The 22,390-nt window shown below is 42.5% G+C and overlaps 1 protein-coding gene across 1 annotated transcript in view; it reads left to right on the top strand.

Moving 5' to 3' along the window:
• The first annotated feature begins 20,645 nt into the window (after window positions 1–20,645).
• Window positions 20,646–22,390, top strand: part of LOC149980830 (uncharacterized) — a 94,520-nt gene continuing 92,775 nt past the window's right edge. The window contains exon 1 of the mRNA XM_090185733.1: window positions 20,646–21,193. Coding sequence (XP_090041859.1) covers window positions 21,182–21,193 — 12 coding nt within the window. The 5' untranslated portion in view covers window positions 20,646–21,181. The remainder of the gene's footprint in view (window positions 21,194–22,390) is intronic.

The raw sequence follows: 22,390 nt of genomic DNA, 5'->3' as shown, positions 1-22,390 counted from the left end.
AGAACTTTTCTCACAGCTCTGGTATATAAAGCTTTATTGAGGCCTTGCTCACAATTCATCCCGTGGCAGCACAATGACCAAACAATATACTGTATGTGAGGCTCTTGCTCATATATTTAATCATGACACTGGTGAGGAGGAGAGAATCCTTGTTTAACTTTGACACAAAGTAGTCTGTGATAAATAGCGCAATCTGTTTCGTCTGATTTAATTTGCTATCGTCAAAATAATCCAGAGATTAGGGTTAAGGCACAAGAAGACTCAGAACGCCACACAACAGATTCACTTTTATTGAAATGTATAGTATTCTTTGGAACTGATGTGTACCACAGGAACACAGCACATTCGGAAAGTATTCAGATCCCTTGACTTTTTCCCACATGTTGTTTTTTTACAGCCTTATTCTAAAATTTGTGGGGAAAAAAAGAATCTTATCAATCTATATACCGTTACATTTTTTGAAATATCTATTAACATTCTTCAGTAGTGGTTACTTTGCAGCAATTCGACCATGAATGCCTGATTCACGCAGTTCTCCTGATTCTCCTCTGAACAGTTGATGTTGAGATGTGTCTGTTACTTGAACTCTGTGAAGCATTTATTTGGGCTGCAATCTGAGGTGCAGTTAACTCTAATGAATTTATCCTCTGCAGCAGAGGTAACTCTGGGTCTTCCTTTCCTGTGGCGGTCCTCATGAGAGCCAGTTTCATCATAACTCTTGATGGTTTTTGCCACTGAATTTCCGCATTGACTGACCTTCATGTCTTAAAGAAATGATGGACTGTCGTTTCTCTTTGCTTATTTGAGCTGTTCTTGCCATATATTGGACTTGGTATTTTACCAAATAGGGCTATGTTCTGTATACCACCCCTACCTTGTCACAACACAACTGATTGGCTCAAATGCATTAAGAAATACATATATTCCACAAATTAACTTGTAACAAGGCACACCTGTTAATTGAAATGCATTCCAGGTGACTAACTCATGAAGCTGGTTGAGAGAATGCCAGGAGTGTGCAAAGCTGTCATCAAGGAAAAGGGTGGCTACTTCGAAGAATCTGAAATATAAAATGTATTTTGATTTGTTTAACACTTTTTTTTATTTCCTACAGTACATGATTCCATATGTGTTATGTTTTATTGTCTTCACTATTATTTTACAGTGTATAAAATAGCAAAAATAAAGAAAAACCCTGGAATGAGTAGGTATTCTAAAACTTTTGACTGGTCCTGTATATAATGTTGCAAGAAGATTGCGGTAATGTTTACAGCCAGAGGTACGTTCCTGGCCACATGACTTGATCGGGAAAACCTCTTGCTTCTTTTCGTTTTACATAACGTTTCAATACTGTTATTTTGTGTTTTAATAATGTTTAAGGGAGGGATGGAGGGAAAGAAAGATAGAGGAACAGAGAGAGAGAGAGTGGCTGTCACGATCGTCGTAAGAAGCGGACCAAAGCGCAGCGTGGTGTGAATGTATCATTTGAATAGATGACGAAAAACACAAAGTAAACTGTACAAAACAATAAATGAATAACGACCGTGAAGCTATCATAAGAACTGTGCTGAAGCAAGCAAGCAACTAACATAGACAATCACCCACAATGACAAAACAGGCTACCTAAATATGGTTCCCAATCAGAGACAACGACTAACACCTGCCTCTGATTGAGAACCATATCAGGCCAAACACAGAAACAGACAAACTAGACATACAACATAGAATGCCCACTCAGATCACACCCTGACCAAACAAAACATAGAAACATACAAAGCAAACTATTTGGTCAGGGCATGACAGTAACACCTGCTTATGGTACACACGTACACACACCGAATACAACCCGTGTAGACCTTAACATTACATTTTACTTACAAGCCCAGCCCTTAACCAACAATGTAGAATTGTTTTAAAAAAGTAAGTGAAAAAATATTTGCTAACAAAAAATGTACTAACCTGAAGTAAGACCAAAAGTAACACAATAAAAATAACAATAACAAGGCTATATACAGGGGGTACCGGTATCGAGTCAATATGCGGGGGTACAGGTTAGAGGTCATTTGTACATGTAGGTAGGGGTGACTATGCATAGATAATAAACAGCGAGTAGCAGCAGTGTGAAACAGGAGGTCAATGCAAATAGTCTGGCTAGCCATTTGATTAACTGTTTAACACACACACACATACACACACACCATGTGAAAACTCAGAGAGGTACTGCACGGGGTTGGAGAGGAGGGGAGAAGAGGCCTGTCTGTGTGGGAAATACTTACTATGCTGCTTCTCTGAAGTGTGAATGAGTCTGAGTGAGTGTGGATGAGTGGACGTGCGCGTGTTTGTGTTTCTGATAGGTACTCAGGCGCTTTATGTGCCCACGAGTACAGTAAAAATCCGGTCTAGATGACTCTAGTTCCTTGCAAATCTGTGTCTACTGTATTTTTTAAATGCTCAGGTGTTTAGTCATAGTCCACTTGAGTATAGTTTTAGGTTTAGGTGTTTGGGGTTAAGTTTAGTGTTAGGGTTATGGAAAATAGGATCTTGGATGGGAATCAATTCGTTGGTCCCCACAAGGTTAGCAATACAACAATGTGTGTGTGGGAATAGCTGAACCTGTTGAAGAGGCAGTATGATGATAAGCTGGCAGATGGAGGAGTTGAGGAGGAAGTCAGAGGACATGAAGCTCAAACTGGACCAGGCCGGGAAACTGGTGTCAGGACTGGCTGGAGTCTGCTGGGAGGAGACTGTGGCGGTAAGGACTCCTCTTATGGAGCTCCGACAGTAGAGTATCTGAACAATCCACTTTCACAGAGTCCTTTGGTCTGGTGATTAGAACGACCATTAGTTACAGCTGCATCGTCATTAAAGTCTTCATCTTTCTGATGTTCACATCTCTGTGTGTCTCAGGGTTTGGACAAGAACATGGTATCTGGTAGGAGTAAAATAGATTTTGTGGCTGTTACAAAGAATAAACTCACATAAAATACTCGGGCGAGGAAGGATTGTCACTGGTAGACCAAGTTTCATGGTAACCATTAGAACCAGTCAATTTCTGTCCGCTGGCTGCAGCCTTCTTGTGCTACATGGAGCCTTTCCTCTCCAACTCCTGAGATGAGATGGTGTCTAGTATCTGGATGAAATAGGTTAGTGAGAATGTCACTGTCTGGATTTTGCTATACTCTTTCACAGCACAACAGTATGCCAAAGTGTATTTCTGTGTCTATATTATTCACTGTTACCTGTTAGTTACCACCTCTCACTCTCACACACACATTTAGCCACACCTCTCTTTCTTTCTCTTTCTCTCTCACCTTCCCCTCCGTCAGGTGCGTGAGGTACGTGAGTTGGAGGTGCCGTGTTCTCCAGGGTTTAGTTTCGCTGTGTTCCTGTCCAAGCCCACGGCCGTGAGTGACTGGGACATCCAGGGTCTGGCTTCCGACGCCTTCTCCACCGAGAACAGAGTCATCATCACCTGCGACAACCGGTCAGACACCACGCACATATATGCAATCCATAGAGACTCTAGTATCTTTATTAAATTCTCTCCGTCTGTCTGTTCTCAGTGCTTAGTTCCAGATCTATAATAGTACTTCAGTAGTCTAGACAAGACAAAATCTTACAGCTATCAAACAAAGCTCACAACTATCTCAGTCTCACAGACCTTACTGATAAGGCTAAGATGTGGCTTGATAGTGTAACTAGTCGTGTTGCTGACTGGTGTTTCCCATTCTTCGTTTTTTCAAGATGGCCCTTGGTGGTGGACCCACAAGGTCAAGCACTGAAGTGGATCAAAAAACTTGGAGATGGAGAGAACGAGACCTGCTTTGTACATCTATAACGTAACACACACACACATCGTCTCTATCCTCACTCTCACATTTCTCTGTCTACATTCATGATATTGACTTCACACTCTCTGCTTGTGTGTTTGTCTACGTATTCAATATAACATGAATGTGAAGTATGCTCCTTTTCATTCTCAAAGCTTTTTCTCTTGCTCTCCTCACCCTTGACCTTTACCATGTTTACCATAGTGAAAGGTCACAAGGTCCCTGAAAACATGCATCGCTTACAGTACCAACAACCTCCATTGTACTCTATCTATAATAGCTATATCGCCTCAAGGAGCCAAATGGGCGCCAGATTCCCCACAGTAATGCCATCAACAAAGCATTAACACTAAAGTGTAGTAAAGTGCATTTACCTCTCGTTTGAGACATCTCTTTACATTTGACTGCTGTTAGTCAAGACCAGTAGGCTTCCTTTATCAGATAAGATCATTTTAGCACAGAGACACACACACACACACACACTGAGACCCAGGTGAACAAGAAGGAAGTCATATTTTTCTCCCCAGCTCTGCGGTTTCTCTCCTCCTTTCTTCATACACTTGTTTTATGTGTTCCTTCTGGCACTTCAGGAAGCAGTTTGCCCCTCTCTGTTAGTGAAGTCTTCAAAAAGGCTTTTCTGTCTGTCTGTCTGTCTGTCTGTCTGTCTGTCTGTCTGTCTGTCTGTCTGTCTGTCTGTCTTTCTGTCTTTCTGTCTGTCTGTGGGTTGATAATGAGATAATGAGTGGTGGGGAAGGGAGGGAGGGAGGGGGAGAGAGTGTTTCAGAGTCTGGACCACTCTATTGGTCACCATGCCTTTCACCCATCTCTCCAGGACCTCTACCTACCCTCCCCCCTCTCCTCTGGCCAATTTCACTTGTGTCCACTGTCCAGGACCTCTCTCTCTCTCCTGTAATCTCTGTTCTTTCTCTCTGACCTTTCAGTCCTCTCTCGAACCGCTTTCAGCCTGGTCTCATACGCATAACTCCACTCCAATGCTCTCCTACAATACGGCCAAAACGCTGACATTTAGAGACAATTGGGCATTGGCTTTAAGAGCAATGGCTTTAACAGCGGTAACAGTCGTGAAACAGGCGGCAGGTAGCCTAGCGGTTAACAGCGTTGGGCCAGTTACCGAAAGGTTGCTCGTTTGAATACCTAAGTGAAAAATCTGTCTATGTGCCCTTGAGCAAGACACTTCACCCTAATTGTTCCTATAAGTGCCTCTGGATAACAGCGTCTGCAAAATGACAAATGTAAACAATGTCTACTCCTGTCTGTCTGTCTAGGCCTGCTTCGGCTAACTTTTTTTGCTCACCAGCTACGATTCCATCTAATTGGCGACACATTTTGATGCAAATATTCTAAAATCCAGCAGTGTGTTTCTTCCAAACAGAATTGTTGCAGATGAAAATCAGTGTGTGATGACGTAGTGCACATAAAATATGATTTTTCGCTTACGTTTTCATGTACCAAATAAAGATCTAAAGATCAATGTGTTACCGTCTCCATCTCAACTCTACCGATAGTTTTGTCACTTTAAGACTGTTGGAAAAGCATTCCAGGTGAAGCTGGTTGAGAGAATGCAAAGAGTGTGCAAAGCTGTCATCAAGGCGGGTGGCTACTTTGAAGAATCTCAAATATTTAATATATTCTGATTTGTTTCACACTTTTTTGGTTACTACATGATTCCATATGTGTTATTTCATAGTTTTCATGTCTTCACTATTATTCTACGATGTTTGAAAATAGTAAAAATAAAGAAAAACCCTTGAATGAGTAGGTGTGTCCAAACTTTTGACTGGTACTGTATATCTCAATGTTTCTCTCTCTCTCTCACTTTATCTCTCTCCCCCTCTCTCAGGGTCTGAAAGTGATAGACCTTCAGATGCTAGACTTACTTCGTATCTTGGAGAATGCTGTTTAGTTTGGTTCCCGGTTCTGCTGCAGAACGTCCAGGGGGAACTAGACCCTTCATTTCACCCCCATCCTCAACAAGTCACAAGTCACTTCAATGTCCTTGAGCTGCTCTTGTCTATTAATGTTCTTTATTATGTCATGTTTCATGTTTTGTGTGGACCCCAGGAGAGTAGCTGGTGCTTTCGCAACAGCTAATGAGGATCCTAATAAAAAAACAAATACCAAGCTGTCCACTCTCACTATACCCCAGAGATCTCCACCAATACCACCATCGTCAACTGTGCTGTCAAGACACAGGTCGGTACGTGTGTGTGTGTGTGTGTGTGTGTGTGTGTGTGTGTGTGTGTATGTCATCTGTACATACAGGTGTTAATGTCTGGAATAATGTGTCTATGTAAGTGGTGCATGAGTGGATGCTCATAACGGTGTGTATGCAAGTTCCTAACGCGTGCGTGCATACATACAGTATTGCGTGTGTATGTGCATGTGTGTTTTCGCCTGTCCCTATCCGTGTGTGTATTTTGTGTGTATGTGTGTGTTTCTAACCTTGTGTATCTGGTGTTTCTGTGTTTCTAACTGTATGATGTGTGTGTGTGTGTGTGTGTGTGTGTGTGTGTGTGTGTGTGTGTGTGTGTGTGTGTGTGTGTGTGTGTGTGTGTGTGTGTGTGTGTGTGTGTGTGTGTGTGTGTGTGTGTGTGTGTCAGGGCCTAGGGGCCCAGCTCCTAGGGATCTGGGTGAAGAAGGAGCGTCCAGAGTCAACATCGCCTCTGGCAAGAGGAAAACTGAGAGGTGGTGTACAAGATCCTTAGGTTCCTACTAGACTAATAGTAATACTGCACTACTATACTGACCCATTCCCACTGCCTAACTGTCTGTCAATGCCCTAGCTACAATTTTCACATGACCTTTAATGTCATGTTCTAGTCATTTAGCTGGTTATTTCATTTATTTTATTCAGAGTGATTTGCAATACTTGCATTAAAAATAAAAAGAAGCAATCATATACAGTTATCAATACCTTCCCAGGTGAAGCCGCCTTCAGAAACGTGCTGGTAGAGCATCCCAACGTCCCAGAGTATTTCCTATTATTCTGTACGTAAATCCGACATACTCCATTTAGTATCATATGGTATGTTTCGTATGTTTAGGGTGGTTGGATGGATGGGTGGGTGTATAACGCAAACGTCTAGCAACCCAAAGGTTATGAGTTCAAACCACATCACAGACAACTTTAGCATTTTAGCTAAAGCGACTTTTCAACTACTTACTACTTTTGAGCTACTTGGCATGTTAGCTACCGCTTCCCCTCACCTTAACCCTTAACCCACTTTAGGAATATGAACCCAACATGGCCAGAGAAGGTGAGGAAGGTAATATGCAATAGTTATGAAAAAATGAGGAATTTATTCTGCAGTGATGGAAATGAAATAGGAAATAGATGCCTATTTGTAACTATTTTAGAATCCAAATATGCTAAAAAAAAAATGGATCTTCACTCTTCTCAAATGATTGCATCTTGTTATTATATTGACCTTTTTTTTGGGCTTTTGCGATGCAAAACTTCAACCTCTTGAAACTGTGCGTGTGTATGGTTGAAAGTTTGCGGGAGGATAGGCACTACTGGTGATAGTGTAATCAATGTGTAATAACTACGTTAAAACAATTTTATGAACGAGTTAAATGATTAGTCATATTAATTGTTCAGTCATATTCAGGTCCTGATTGGTCAACAAGCTTAATTGACGTGTCAAATAGTGTACTATTTGTATGTTTTTTGACACGCAAAGACCCACACACTCTCTCTCTCTTGCTGAGGCACTAGTCATGCCTAGCACGTAGCAGTGTTTGCCTCTGTCATTGCCACTGCTTGCCTTTATTTCATTACGTTAATTAGATCACACAAAGTTCAGCTCAATATTAAAATTATAACCCGCTGGAATTGGCTGCCTTCATTTTCCCTCTCAGCTGTTCAAATCTATTGTTTATCTTAAACCCATTTATGCCATTATGATTCATTGTTGTTTTGGTTGGAAAGTTTAGTTTCACTGGTGTTACTGTTATTTCATCTTGATGAAAACATCTGACCAACTCTCTGTCTTTCCCGCTCTTTCACCCCCGCTGATGTCTTCACCTTCCATCCTTCTTCTCTCCCCCCTCCCTGTCTTTCTCTCTCCCCACCTCTTCCCACCTCTCCGACTCCTTCTTCTCTCCCCCCTCCCTGTCATTCCCCACCCCTTCCCACTTCTCCGACTCCTTTCTCTCTCCCCCTCCCTCTTTCTCCCTCCCTACTTCTTCCCACATCTCCGACTCCTTTTTCTCTCCCCATTCCTCTTATCTTCCTCCTTAATCTCTTTGTCTCTCCATGTTCCATACTCTACTCTACTCTCCTCATTCCCTTCCCTCTTCCTCCCATTCTCCCTCCCTGACCCCTCCCCCTCTCTGTCTCCAGGTGAGTGGGAGAATGCTTTTAATGAGCTCCAGGGGATGTTGATAGTGCACTCTCTGCATCAGGATCGCGTCTCCTTCTGCGTCACCTCCTTTGTGTGTGTGTGTGTGTGTGTGTGTGTGTGTGTGTGTGTGTGTGTGTGTGTGTGTGTGTGTGTGTGTGTGTGTGTGTGTGTGTGTGTGTGTGTGTGTGTGTGTGTGTGTGTGTGTGTGTGTGTGACATGGAGACTGTGAGTGGCACTCTGAGGAGACCGTTTGATCCCCCTCATGCTTTCTGTTTCACTCTGTCTCACTCCCACGCTGACACATTCATCGTCAATGACAGCTGAGGAAACTGGCACAAGATGGCTACCAGCGAGAGCCAGCAAGATACCTGTGTAATGTGGTGGTCCATTTTGAGATGTGTCATTCTTAGGTCCTGAAGTTATTCATTAGGTCCGTCACCCTAGGTTTTTGAGCCTTTCCCTCCCTCCCTCCCTCCCTCCCTCCCTCCCTCCCTCCCTCCCTCCCTCCCTCCCTCCCTCCCTCCCTCCCTCCCTCCCTCCCTCCCTCCTCTGGGAGGGAAGTCCAATATGGTGACAGAGTCAGTTCATAGGCTGTGCCCACCCTGTGCTCTACAGGAAGCTGCTCTTTGCTTTCTGTTTCTTCCACAGCATCCTCCTGAAGAGGAGGAAGTTCCTTAAGCTGGGCTGGAACTTTTGACTCATCACTTATGTTACTGTTTATTATCTATCCTGTTTCCTAGTTTATCCCAACCTTTATGTACATACGTACCTCAATTACCTCGTCCTCCTGCATATCGACTCGATACTGGTACCCCGTGTATATAGTCGTTACTCATTGTGGATTTATTCCTATTTATTTATATTATTTCTCATTTTTTTCTCTCTGCATTGTTGGGAAGGGTCGGTAAGTAAGCATTTTACTGTTAGCCTACACTCGTTGTTTACCAATCATGTGACAAATAAAATTAGATTTTCCCAAGGGAGACCTGGTCGAGAGGGGAAGCTCATCTTCCATGTACAACCTCCTGAAGTTCTGAAAGACCATAGACCGTGAGCACTACCCAGTGGCCACAAGTATTATTACAGCCACTGCCCTCCAAGAGTGGAATAATAATTCTCCAACACCCAGACCTACACAAGTGTTTCCTAGTTTACAGTCTTCTCCTCTCTCCTCTGTAGACTCTCCCACCTACTACATCCCCCAGGACAGGCCCCAGTCCTCTTACAGGGTTAGGGGTTATTGTTATGTAGTGTTAACGGTATGGTTCTCTCTCTAGTCTCTCCTCTCTCCCCACCTGCTACAACATCCCCCAGGACGGACCCACCTTCCAGCTACGGAGCACCCGGAGGTGTTCGGCCAGCACCCCATCGCCGGGCTCCCGAGTGGCGCAGCGGTCTAAGGCATTGCATCGCAGTGCTAGAGGCCTCCCTACAGACCCTTGTTCGATCCCAGGCAGTATCACAACTGGCTGTGATCGGGAGTCACATACGGCAGCGCACAATTTGTTCCTAACAGACTACTTAAATAAAGGTTGAAAAAAAATGTGTGGGGATATGGTCACTAATGTAACCAGGAGGGGAGAACACACTAAACTTATCAGGCTTGAGCCATGTTTCAGTCAGGCCAATCACATCAAGTTTATGATCAGTGATTAGTTAATTTACGATGACTGCCTTAGAAGTGAGGGATCTAACATGAAGTAGTCCTATTTTGACATGTGTGATATTATCACGATCTCGTTCAATAATGACAGGAATGGAGGAGGTCTTTATTCCAGTGGGATTGCTAAGGTGAACACCGACATGTTTAGTTTTGCCTGACCTAGTTCGAGACACAGACAGTCTCAATGGGGAAAGCTGGGCTGACTACACTGACTGTGCTAGTGGCAGACTCCACTAAGCTGGCAGGCTGGCTAACAGCCTGGTGCTTGGCCTGCACCCTATCTCATTGTGGAGCTAGAGGATATGAGAGCACCCCTCCAGTTGGATGGAGTCTGTCACTTCTCAGCAGGCCAGGCTTTGTCCTGTTTGTGGGCGTCCCAGAACGAGGGCCATTTATCTACAAATTCTATCTTTTGGGAGGGGCAGAAAACAGTTTTCAACCAGTGATTAAGTTGTGCTCTAGACTCTGCTGTAGAGCTCATCACTCCCCCTAACTGGAAGGGGGCCAGAGATAAATACTCAAAGCCAAAACGCTGAAGATATGTTGGGCTTGGTAATCCCTGACTGTTTCATCTTCACATTGTTGGTGACAATGTGGATAAAAAATATTCCTATACCATCTACACTCGCCAATGTTAGCCTCAGCCAGCACCATCTTCAGACCGACGTTTTAGCCTCAGCCAGCACCATCTTCAGACCGACGTTTTAGCCTCAGCCAGCACCATCTTCAGACCAACGTTTTAGCCTCAGCCAGCACCATCTTCAGACCGACGTTTTAGCCTCAGCCAGCACCATCTTCAGACCGACGTTTTAGCCTCAGCCAGCACCATCTTCAGACCGACGTTTACGACGGTAGCCCTTCCCCCTGGGTGTCATGTATGCTTGCTCTCCGGCCTCTAGGTCTCCAGGCTGATCGCTTATGGCGCACACCTGTCACCAGCATTATGCGCTGGTGACAGTAATGACACTCACCTGGACTCCATCACCTCCTTGATTACCTGCCCTATATATGTCACTCTCTTTGGTTTCTTCCCCAGTCGTCATTGTTCCTGTTCCATGTCGATGTCCTGTTTGTTTCATGTATTTATTGAATGTTTTCACTCCCTGAACTTGCTTCCTGACTCTCAGCATACATCGTTACACTGGTAAACAATGTATGATCACTGGGTGATTCTTTTTAAGTCTAATACTGCGGGTAATGGAGTCGCCAATGACTAGGGTTTTCAATTTGTCAGACCTAATGGTGGGAATCTTTGGCGGCTCAGACCGAACGTTATTTTTGCACACATGTAGCCTTGTGCACTTGATCGATGTCTATAGTGGCATTCTGCAGCGATACACCATCCCATCTGGTTTGGGCTTAGTGGGACTATCATTTGTTTTTCAACAGGACAATGACTCAAAACACCTCCAGGCTGTGTAATGGCTATTTGACCAAGAAGGCGATTGCTGCATCAGATGATGTAGCATCCACAATCACCCGACCTCAACCCAATTAATTGCAGGGATCCAAACTGGTGAGGGCCCAAAAAACGAGGTACTTTTTTGTTGTACTGAAACGTGCAAAATATCCCTGCTAGGGGGAAATGCAGGTTTTAATTAAACAACAAAAAATATGATCTACATGATCCGTCTCTGTGTGTAAAATAAAAAGTGGTTAATGTGAACCTAACTCACAGCTACAACATGTAAAGAAAGCAATCCAATGTTATTTGTTGCCTAGACTTTACTGCAAATGACACTTTAGAGAAAAAACAATACACTAATATTTCAGTTAGCCATGACAGCCTTTATAATAGAACGCTTGTAACCACACACATCTAAATATTGCACTTGGGAAAAAAACATCTTAAAGTAGAAATAGAATGAAACAAACAGGCATTCTATTTTTGCTCAATTATAGTGGCCACTACAGCAGACATCGATCAAGTGCACAAGGCTACATGTGTGCAGAAATAACGTTCACTGAGTAAAGAAATATATAATCTCCACTCACTCACTCTCAAACACGTGTTACTATCTAGTTCAACACAACAAAACCAATATTTGTGGGCTACACTGCACATTACTACATTGAACACTTTCTGCCTGTGGACATCTGTTCTACAATGTGCCAGCAAAAGAGGGAAAGTGTGTGATGTTCCTTTCACCTCTACAGTGGCATCCAACTTAAGCCCGGCCCAGCTACAGCTACACTTGATCCCTGAATCCACTTGTTTAAAAAGCAACGCCTCATTTTCACCTAGGTCGACTGTTACTATGTGCATGGCCGGTCCTTCAGTGGCTTCCTGATCTTTCCTATGTGAAGTACATGGCACAATGCCACATTTCTCCTCCATACTTTTCCCCAGTCTTGAGAAACTCTTGATGACTTGTTGATGCAACGTTGAATTTATTTTAATGAGTAGACAATTCAAGTTAAAATAGTGTTTAAAGGTCACTCATGGGTCACAGTTTTTCTTTGAATGTTACCTCATTACGTCTCGTGAAATGTCTTACCTAAGGGTGTCATATAGCCTGGGCAGTGGTGGGAAAAGTGCCCAATTGTCATACTTGAGTAAAAGTAAAGATACCTTCATAAAAATGACTCAAGTAAAATTGAAAGTCACCCAGAAAAATACTACTTGAGTAAAAGTCTAAAAGTATTTGGTTTTAGATATAGTTAAGTATCAAAAGTAAATGTAATTGTTAAAATATACTTAAGTATCAAAAGTAAAAGTATAAATCATTTCACATGACTTATATTATGCAAACCAGATGGCAGAAATGGTTTTTAGTTTTTATTTACGGATAGCCAGGGGCACACTCCAACACTCAGACATACTTTACAAACAAAGCATGTGTTTAGTGTATCCACCAGGTCAGAAGCAGTAGGGATGACCAGGGATGTCGTCTTGATAAGTGTGTGAATTAGACCATTTTCCTGTCCTGTTAAGCATTCAAAATGGAACAAGTCAAGGACTTTTGGGTGTCAGGGAAATTGTATGTAGTAAAGTACATTATTATCTTAAGGAACGTAGTGGAGTAAAAGTTGTCAAAAATATGAATAGTTAAGTACAGATTCCAAGAACTTATTTAGTAGTACTAAAGTCATTTACAACACTGAGCCTGGGTACCAGTCTGTTTGGTCTAACGTTCCAATCTTTGCCATTCCTTGTCGTGTTTGGCATATGACATGTAATACAAGGAGTGGAATGTAAACACAATACAAGTCTGGATTTCAGGCTAACTTTCCTACTCTCAAACTGGAAACAGCAGATGGCGGTGTCATGACATGAGAATGCGCACACGTATCAATTAAGCTTGTAACTTCAGCACTGTTGACAGAGTGTTGTTATGGGGTCTAGAAAATGTGAGCATCTTTCTTTTGCATGACTAATGACCTGTGCTTTTTGTCTTTGGATTTCCGGGATTGTCAATATTGCCCCGGACAATAGTGTAATAAACACAGCTTCTACAGCGCTGGAAATATTCGTTAGATATTCCACGCGATGCGGGCTCCATTGCAATCTAGCTGGTGAGTTGGTATCAGGTGTTGACACAAAATACAAATAAAAACAAAGTAAAAGTTTGGAAACAACAGGCCGAAGCAGCTGGTCGAGGCGCAGCAGGTATCTGAGTTCGTGACAGGAAAAAATATGAACGCAGTATGATGTCTTAAAGGCTTGGTTCAAAGGTATCTTCCATCTTCACTGCACCTGTGAATGGCGTCTATTACTTCACCTCTACTACATTCTCCCACCTCACGGGGGCCATCTTGGTTAAGGTTTCATGGCATAGTCTGCATATCAATAGTTTTGTCAAGGCTGTTAAAAAAAGTGTTTGGAATTGTTTCCTGCTACTTTAGATAACATTTATGATCTCCCTTAGTATTTTCTCTCTTTTAACAGTAGTATACAGATATGATGAACATATGTGGTAAATTACCTTGTACAGTTATTGGAGGATTTTGGTACTTGAAGCTCTTTTGACATATTTTTGTGAACTGTACTTTAGAATCTCTTCATGGGTGTACTCTTGTGTCTTGTATTGTCTTGAACGTTAGATCCAGTGGCTATGCTACCACAGTGTGTATGGTGGAGCAGTGGGAGTTGTTCATCTCAGGGTAAAGATGTAGAGATATCCCACCTACCTAGCAAAGACGAGCAAAGACTGTTAACAATTTCTTCCTTGTTCCTGGTTACCACCTCACTTGTCACATGACAGTGCTTTCCTCTCTGTCTTGAAAACAACAAATGATGAGGCAGACAGAACCCCAATGAGCTATCCAAATGGGTTTCTTACCCTTCTGCTAATGCGTTGCATGTGTGTGTCTCTGTCTGCCTGTCTGTGTCTGTCTGAACTGTGTCTCCTCCCTCCTCCTCAGGCCTACCAGTCTCTGAAGCCGCTGGCATCGTGGGCAGAGACAGCCCACCCACCTCTTCTGGCTCTCTGGCTTTACCCTCCTCACTGGCTTCCGCACAACGTGTACACACACACACACAGCACTTACTCTGCTCTCAACATGCTCGCCAACGAACCACTGAGCAAACTTTCAAATTGTTCACAAACTAACCTCAACTACAAGCACCACTCTGCACCTCACACACTCAAAGACCACTGCTCCATACTCAGGAATGGGTCATGTTTGTTTTACAATTATGCCCATATTGATATTTTTCCAAGGATATACAGTACCACTGTTGGGATAATACAAATTACTTGAGTGTCTGGTGTGGCCGGCAGTAAGATACTGTGGGGCAAGTCTTAACTTCCTTTAAGTCAAAAGTTCACTCAGTCATGCATTGAGGTCAATGGGAGACTAACTGAAAATCTGACTAAAATGTCTGTTACACACAGGTGTCAGTGGACACTCTATCCTTGGAGTTCATCGTTGCTACAGTGAACAACCTCATCTTTCCACCCAAGGTGAGACACCAACGTTTTACTATAAATCAGTGTCCCTTCGTCCACAACTATTCCCCGCAATGTGTCTTGGCTAGGGTATATTCTTCCTGGTCAGGTCGCATGGTCAGAAAACTCAAGACGCTAGTCCAGTCTAATGGACCTTTTATGTAACTCATTTTCATTCCTCTTCTCAACCCTCTTCCCTCCATCCCCTCCCCGGGACAGGGGGTGTTTATCCAGGGGCTGTATCTGGAGGGGGCTGGCTGGGATAAGACTTGTCTGGTGGAGGCTGAGCTTGTGCAGCTGGTCTGTCCCAATCCTCAACATCATCAACTTCAAACCGCATATAGTCAAGAGTAAGGCAATCTTTTTCTCTCTCTCTCCCTCTCGCTTTCTCTCTCTCCCTTCCCCCTCTTTCTCTCTCTCTCTCTCTCTCTCTCTCTTTCTCTCTCTCTCTCTCCCTTCCCTCTCTCTCTGTATGTCTGCCAAGTGACAGTGATGTAATGTCTGTGGCAACCTGGTCTACGAATTCGAATGATATGTAAACAATGTTAGCTAGCTCGCTAACATAGTTTAGGATTAAGTTTAGAACTTAGGTTAAGGTTAGGGTTAGGGGAAGGGTTAGCTAACATGCTAAAAAGTAGTAAGTAGTTGAAAAGTTGCAACCACCCCCAACCTTTTGTTTTTGGCTTAAGTAACCATCTGTCTCATGTAACCATACCAAATGTATCATATACATACTAAATAACAAGTACATAATAATAGGAAATGCTCTGAGACCAGGTTGCTGTGTCCTGTCTGTCTCCCATGTGCGTCTGTGCTACTACTTCCCACTGTGTTCGGGGGGGGGCAGACCCTCCTTTGTGATGGGGGTGGACCTCAAGTCTGGAGATGTGCCTTTTGACCACTGGATCAAGAGAGGAACCGTTCTGCTCATGAGTCTGGACAGCTAGGGGGCTACACACACACACATGAGACATAGACATTACATCACTGGCTTCATCTATCCTCTGCATGCCAGCACAACGCGATCACACACACACACTCATACACACACAAACACAAAGTACACACAACCTTTAACATCTCTGAATCACACTTTACTAATGAACACTATACTCTTTCCTAGGTAAAACACAAACATACTCCACAAGGTGCCTTTTGAATTCTCCGTAGAACGTTGTTTTCTTTTTATCTCGGGGTTTTATCATTTAGAAAATATTCTAATCCCTTCAAGAAATTTTTTTGCTGAAATGACTGCAGATTATTGTAATAATTAGAATATAATGTATAACTGCAGTTGGCTCTTTGGTGTTTGACTGACCATGTTTTATATGAAGGACTGACACTCTCCTCTCCTCTCTCCAATTTCAACTTCTCATGATTCACTTCCTAATATAACAACAGCATCAACACAACATCACTCCACTGTCCACTGTGACCTCTCAACAACACAACAGAGGCAGACACACACCCAGTCACACATAGGCAGTTTGTATCTACCCACAAGCCATCAGATTGCTGAACACTTGAACTGGACTGTCCTGCTCTGATTCTCCACACCTTAGTACCCATGCACTCACCCACACACACACACACACACATATACATATACATTCATTCTACACACACATCACAACTGCTGCAACCAGACTCGTATTATGATTGCTAAATAGTGCACAATGTAAACACTTGCCCCCCAATCCCCCCTTCCCCAAAATATTTGTAAATATTGGACTATAAATTGTGCCTTCCTGTATTATACTGATGCTAAAATGTTTACTCTATTCTACTGAGCCATTTTATGTTCATATGCTTATCTTGTATTATTTCTTATTGTTGTTGCATTGTGAAGAAGGAACCTGCAAGTATCCCTCACATATGGAGAATACAACTTTAAACTTGAACACACTGTACTAAATAAACACTCTCTTCCTCGTAATTATTCAGACACACACAAACATACACTAGGTCTTGTCCTATAATAATTACATTCTTGAATTATGTTTTTGACTTTGTAAGCAATGTATGTAAATGTTCCCTTGCAAAGAACCCATACCTGGAGTAATCCTTGGTTTCAAAATGCCTACCTATTAAATATACTCGTCTGCGGCAAACAAGTGTGTTAAAGATGTTCCTACGAAGGAAGAGTGGACTTGTAGCGTGAAAGAAACGTGTTTAATGGAAAAGATATCCTTAAAATAAAACTGCGGGGGGGAAAAAAAATACAAAAACTGTGAAAGAATATGGGAGCCGCTTGTTGGAAATAATATTGTGTAGACATGAGACTCATCATTCTCAAACCAACCAAACATACCAGACATTTACTGACTTATTCTTGTAATTATTTGTTTTCCTAATTGTTTTCTAATTATTTTCTTCACTTTTGTTGCATAATTGTATATCTGGGTAGGAGGGGAATGGGTAGGAGAACTGGATAATAATACTGATTTGAGGTAGTTTGGGGAATGGGTAGGAGAACTGGATAATAATACTGATTTGAGGTAGTTTGGGGAATGGGTAGGAGAACTGGATAATAATACTGATTTGAGGTAGTTTGGGGAATGGGTAGGAGAACTGGATAATAATACTGATTTGAGGTAGTTTGGGGAATGGGTAGGAGAACTGGATAATAATACTGATTTGAGGTAGTCTGGGGAATGGGTAGGAGAACTGGATGATAATAATACTGATTTGAGGTAGTTTGGGGAATGGGTAGGAGAACTGGATAATAATACTGATTTGAGGTAGTCTGGGGAATGGGTAGGAGAACTGGATGATAATAATACTGATTTGAGGTAGTCTGGGGAATGGGTAGGAGAACTGGATAATAATACTGATTTGAGGTAGTCTGGGGAATGGGTAGGAGAACTGGATAATAATACTGATTTGAGGTATTCTGGGGAATGGGTAGGAGAACTGGATAATAATACTGATTTGAGGTAGTTTGGGGAATGGGTAGGAGAACTGGATAATAATACTGATTTGAGGTATTCTGGGGAATGGGTAGGAGAACTGGATAATAATACTGATTTGAGGTAGTTTGGGGAATGGGTAGGAGAACTGGATAATAATACTGATTTGAGGTAGTCTGGGGAATGGGTAGGAGAACTGGATAATAATACTGATTTGAGGTAGTCTGGGGAATGGGCAGGAGAACTGGATAATAATACTGATTTGAGGTAGTTTGGGGAATGGGTAGGAGAACTGGATGATAATAATACTGATTTGAGGTAGTTTGGGGAATGGGTAGGAGAACTGGATGATAATAATACTGATTTGAGGTAGTCTGGGGAATGGGTAGGAGAACTGGATAATAATACTGATTTGAGGTAGTCTGGGGAATGGGTAGGAGAACTGGATAATAATACTGATTTGAGGTAGTTTGGGGAATGGGTAGGAGAACTGGATAATAATACTGATTTGAGGTAGTTTGGGGAATGGGTAGGAGAACTGGATAATAATACTGATTTGAGGTAGTTTGGGGAATGGGTAGGAGAACTGGATAATAATACTGATTTGAGGTAGTCTGGGGAATGGGCAGGAGAACTGGATAATAATACTGATTTGAGGTATTCTGGGGAATGGGTAGGAGAACTGGATAATAATACTGATTTGAGGTATTCTGGGGAATGGGTAGGAGATTTGGATAATAATACTGATTTGAGGTAGTTTGGGGAATGGGTAGGAGAACTGGATAATAATACTGATTTGAGGTAGTTTGGGGAATGGGTAGGAGAACTGGATAATAATACTGATTTGAGGTAGTCTGGGGAATGGGTAGGAGAACTGGATAATAATAATACTGATTTGAGGTAGTCTGGGGAATGGGTAGGAGAACTGGATAATAATAATACTGATTTGAGGTAGTTTGGGGAATGGGTAGGAGAACTGGATAATAATACTGATTTGAGGTATTCTGGGGAATGGGTAGGAGAACTGGATAATAATACTGATTTGAGGTAGTTTGGGGAATGGGTAGGAGAACTGGATAATAATACTGATTTGAGGTAGTTTGGGGAATGGGTAGGAGAACTGGATAATAATACTGATTTGAGGTAGTTTGGGGAATGGGTAGGAGAACTGGATAATAATACTGATTTGAGGTAGTTTGGGTATTGGGTAGGAGAACTGGATAATAATACTGATTTGAGGTAGTCTGGGGAATGGGTAGGAGAACTGGATAATAATACTGATGATGCTGATAATGATGTTTCCACGAACTCTATGAGGAATTGCTGTACTGTAAGCCACACACACACACACACACACACACACACACACAGAGACACACACACACACAGACTTTCATCCACTGTAGAGCCTTCCCTTTATATTCCTTAGTAATATCTGGATGTGGTGAATGTCTGAGTGTGATAGTGTCTTCCATGTGTAATGACATTTATCTGTGTGTGTTTGTAGGATTGGCAGAGAGCTCAAATGTCTGAGTGTCACATTTTATGGCAGGATGGCAAGCCACTCCTACACGCACGCACACACACACACACCAGTGGAGGCGGCTGAGGGGAGGATGGCTCATAATAAGGGCTGGAACAGAGCGAATGGAATGGCATCAAAAACATTCTGTATTTGATACGAATCCACTTATTCTGCTCCAGTAATTACCACGAGCCCGTCCTCCCCGATTAAGGTGCCACCAACCTCCTGTGACACACAATGTGCTTAATCAGGGTAAGATAAAGGACATTTGTATGCTAATACACATTTTACCAAAGTGAAGGGAGGCGCAAACAAATGAACAAACACACACACTGTAAAGGCGTCAACCCAAAGTTATTCAAAGGAGGCGAAAAACAAGAGAGGGACTGGGGAGAAAGAGTGAAACAGAAGAAACAGTTGTGATGGAGGGGAAGGAGTGAGGGAGGCAAGGAGTGAGTGAAGGAGTGAAGGTTGATTGAGGGAATGAGAGCCTCCCTTCAGTTCAAGGCCGTATTCAGGCGGAAATGTCTCCTGAAAGAGACGTAGACTTCCTCAGACCGTTAAGGGTCTCTTTATGTTGGCCGGCCCAGGTCTGGTGTGTGTTGTGATGGCGGTGTGTGTGTGTTTGTGTGTGTGTATTACTAGTTGTTGGGGTGCTCATAGCAACATGCCATTCAAATTCAAATAGGCTTCTTCTAAGTTCTTCTGAGGCAGTGTTGTGTTGGAAAGCGTTGCCTTAGGTTGAAACAATATGCTAGTTGAAAGATAAGGAAATTATCTTCAATTGTGATGGAAACACTAATAATGTATAGGGCCTAAATAATGCATTACACTTTCTGAAGAGGGTTTGTGTTTGGATCACGGAGGGTCAATAGGAAACAATACATTTTTAAAAAAGCACCTTCAACTAGTCTAGTCATTTCACATCTCTGGTATTTCTAGGAGGCATTCGCTGTTTGTAGCAAACATTTCCCATCTGCTTATTCCATTAAACGCTGTAAAACGACACCCACTAACATTCCTAGATAAATGTATTGGAAAAATTCAATGCGCTAACCCTTGACAGTGTATATAGTAAACTAATGGCGTTGTCCACCGTGGTGAAATGGCCTATTATCCAAAGGAAACAGTATTGTAAAAACATCACTATATAAAATATCATTTTATATCTTCGAGTGTCTCTCATGGACTTACATTAAATATGTCCAGTTTAAACTATAGAAGAGATGACTGAGAAAATACTCAACGGAAAAATGAGGGTCTAATGGAATTTCGGCAAGTCACACAGAGTGTGTTTGCCAGTGAGTACTGAGGCGGGGAAGTTTATGTCCAAGACTGGTTCCCCGAAAATGAACCTGCATGAAAGAGAGAGGGTAAGAAAGAGGGAGGAGGAAGAGAAGAGCATTTACATCAGAGGAGAGAGGGGGGGGGGGGGCTGCGTTTCAATGGATTAAGAACTGCGCAATTTCCTAATAGCCATCGCTGGGATCCTGGTGTCCTCCTAAAAATAAAGAACGCGTATTTGGATTGAACATGCTTGTGGCAAACCTGTGCGCAGTGCACGCAGCTACGACGTATGTGGATTGGCGATTTTGAAAAGGGATGTTCAGTTCTTAGTTCTGGGAGGGCTGTACACTCATTTTGGAGGACGATATGACTGTGCAAGATATATAATTACTGGTCGGGTTTTCGAATATGTAACAAGAAGAGTCTGATCGTAATGCCAGGCCAGTGGGTGATTCTCTAAACGCTCTAATCTCTCCCAAGCAAGGATTTCATTATGTATCTGCGTGTAGTTTCGCCAAACCGATATTTTCAAATGCATTATGGATTTTTGGAACATTATTCACCTATTACTTAATTTTATGAACGTTTTCGGAGGGCTGCGTGGCTGAACTAACGACATTTGGGGCAAAGAAGCTACGTAGCCGTTTTTTTTATGTTACAGTATTTTAACAATGAGAGCAGCAACGGCACCTCCCATGAGAAATCTGCATGCACAAACAGGTAATTAGGCTACGTTGTTGCAACCCTCTATTACACACGCTGCTACAATGTAACAAGGTATATGAGAAGTTTCCTATTGGTAGCCTTCAGCCAGACGCATCAATAGGGAAAGTAGCAAACGCATTTGCATGCTTTACTTCTGCCCACTGTATTTATCTTTTCACAATTAGTCATATCGAAAGGGTTTGCTCCTGATGAGGTCGAATGGGTTTACGGGAACCTAGTAGGAGTTGAGATGTGACGGGAATGCCTTCATTTGATGTGCTGCTTGATTGAGGGTTCTCTTCTAAAACGTAATAAAAACCTTCAAGTCGCACAAAGTTGTATGTTCATCAGTAGTGTCAGGGTCAAAAATGTCGCGTCTGTGCTATTATATTAATCAATGGTTATGTACCCGTGGCCATTGAATGAAATCTGGGCCTTCTAGTGTTCGGGGAAGGAGTGTCGCATTTTCTTTCTGATATGTCATGTGGTGAAGTTGTGGCGGTTCCGTAGAATTTCCAGGAAAGGCGTTTGAATTGTTTTCCATAGAGAAAGATAGAGGGCTGATCTTTGTATATGTGCCATTATAATGTCTGTGACAGCATAGCCAGCGTCATTGAGGCTATCTCCATTTTAAAGTAATCAATTTGCTTCTTCCTCATTGGCTGGTTGCTCCAAACTCATAAGTGAAAATCTACGTTATCTGGGAGGGCATAAAGCAACAATGCTCCCAGCATAGAAATCCCATCCAAGTTGACTACTTTAAAATGGTGAAAGCCCTCAATTGCAAGACGTATATTATACGTGATGAGTCCTCTATCTATCTCTATGATTTTTTTAATGTAATTTTTTCTCCTTTCGCTTTCTCTGCTGGTCCATTTTGGTAACCACTGTTTTATCCCCACTAGAGGACGCCACAGGTCTATATATTGTTTTATTTGTATTCTACCTTTATTTAAGGAGGCAAGTCAGTTAAGAACAAATTCTTATTTACAATGACGGCCTGGGCCAATTGTGTTCCTCCCTTTGGGACGCCCAATCACGGCCGATTGTGATACAGCCTGGAATTGAACCAGGGTCTGTGGTGACGCCTCTAGCACTGAGATGCAGTGCCTTAGTCCGCTGCACCACTCTGGAGCAAAGATGGACTAAAATGTAGCCCCATCTTTTCGGGAGTGAAGTTGACAATCAGAGTTCACATTTTTTAAGTTTTAT

The sequence above is a fragment of the Oncorhynchus mykiss genome, chromosome 9 (genome assembly GCF_057628025.1).
Source record: "Oncorhynchus mykiss isolate SJ-2025 chromosome 9, ASM5762802v1, whole genome shotgun sequence".
NCBI lineage: Eukaryota > Metazoa > Chordata > Actinopteri > Salmoniformes > Salmonidae > Oncorhynchus > Oncorhynchus mykiss.
This window is presented reverse-complemented; position numbering and strand designations above follow the sequence as displayed.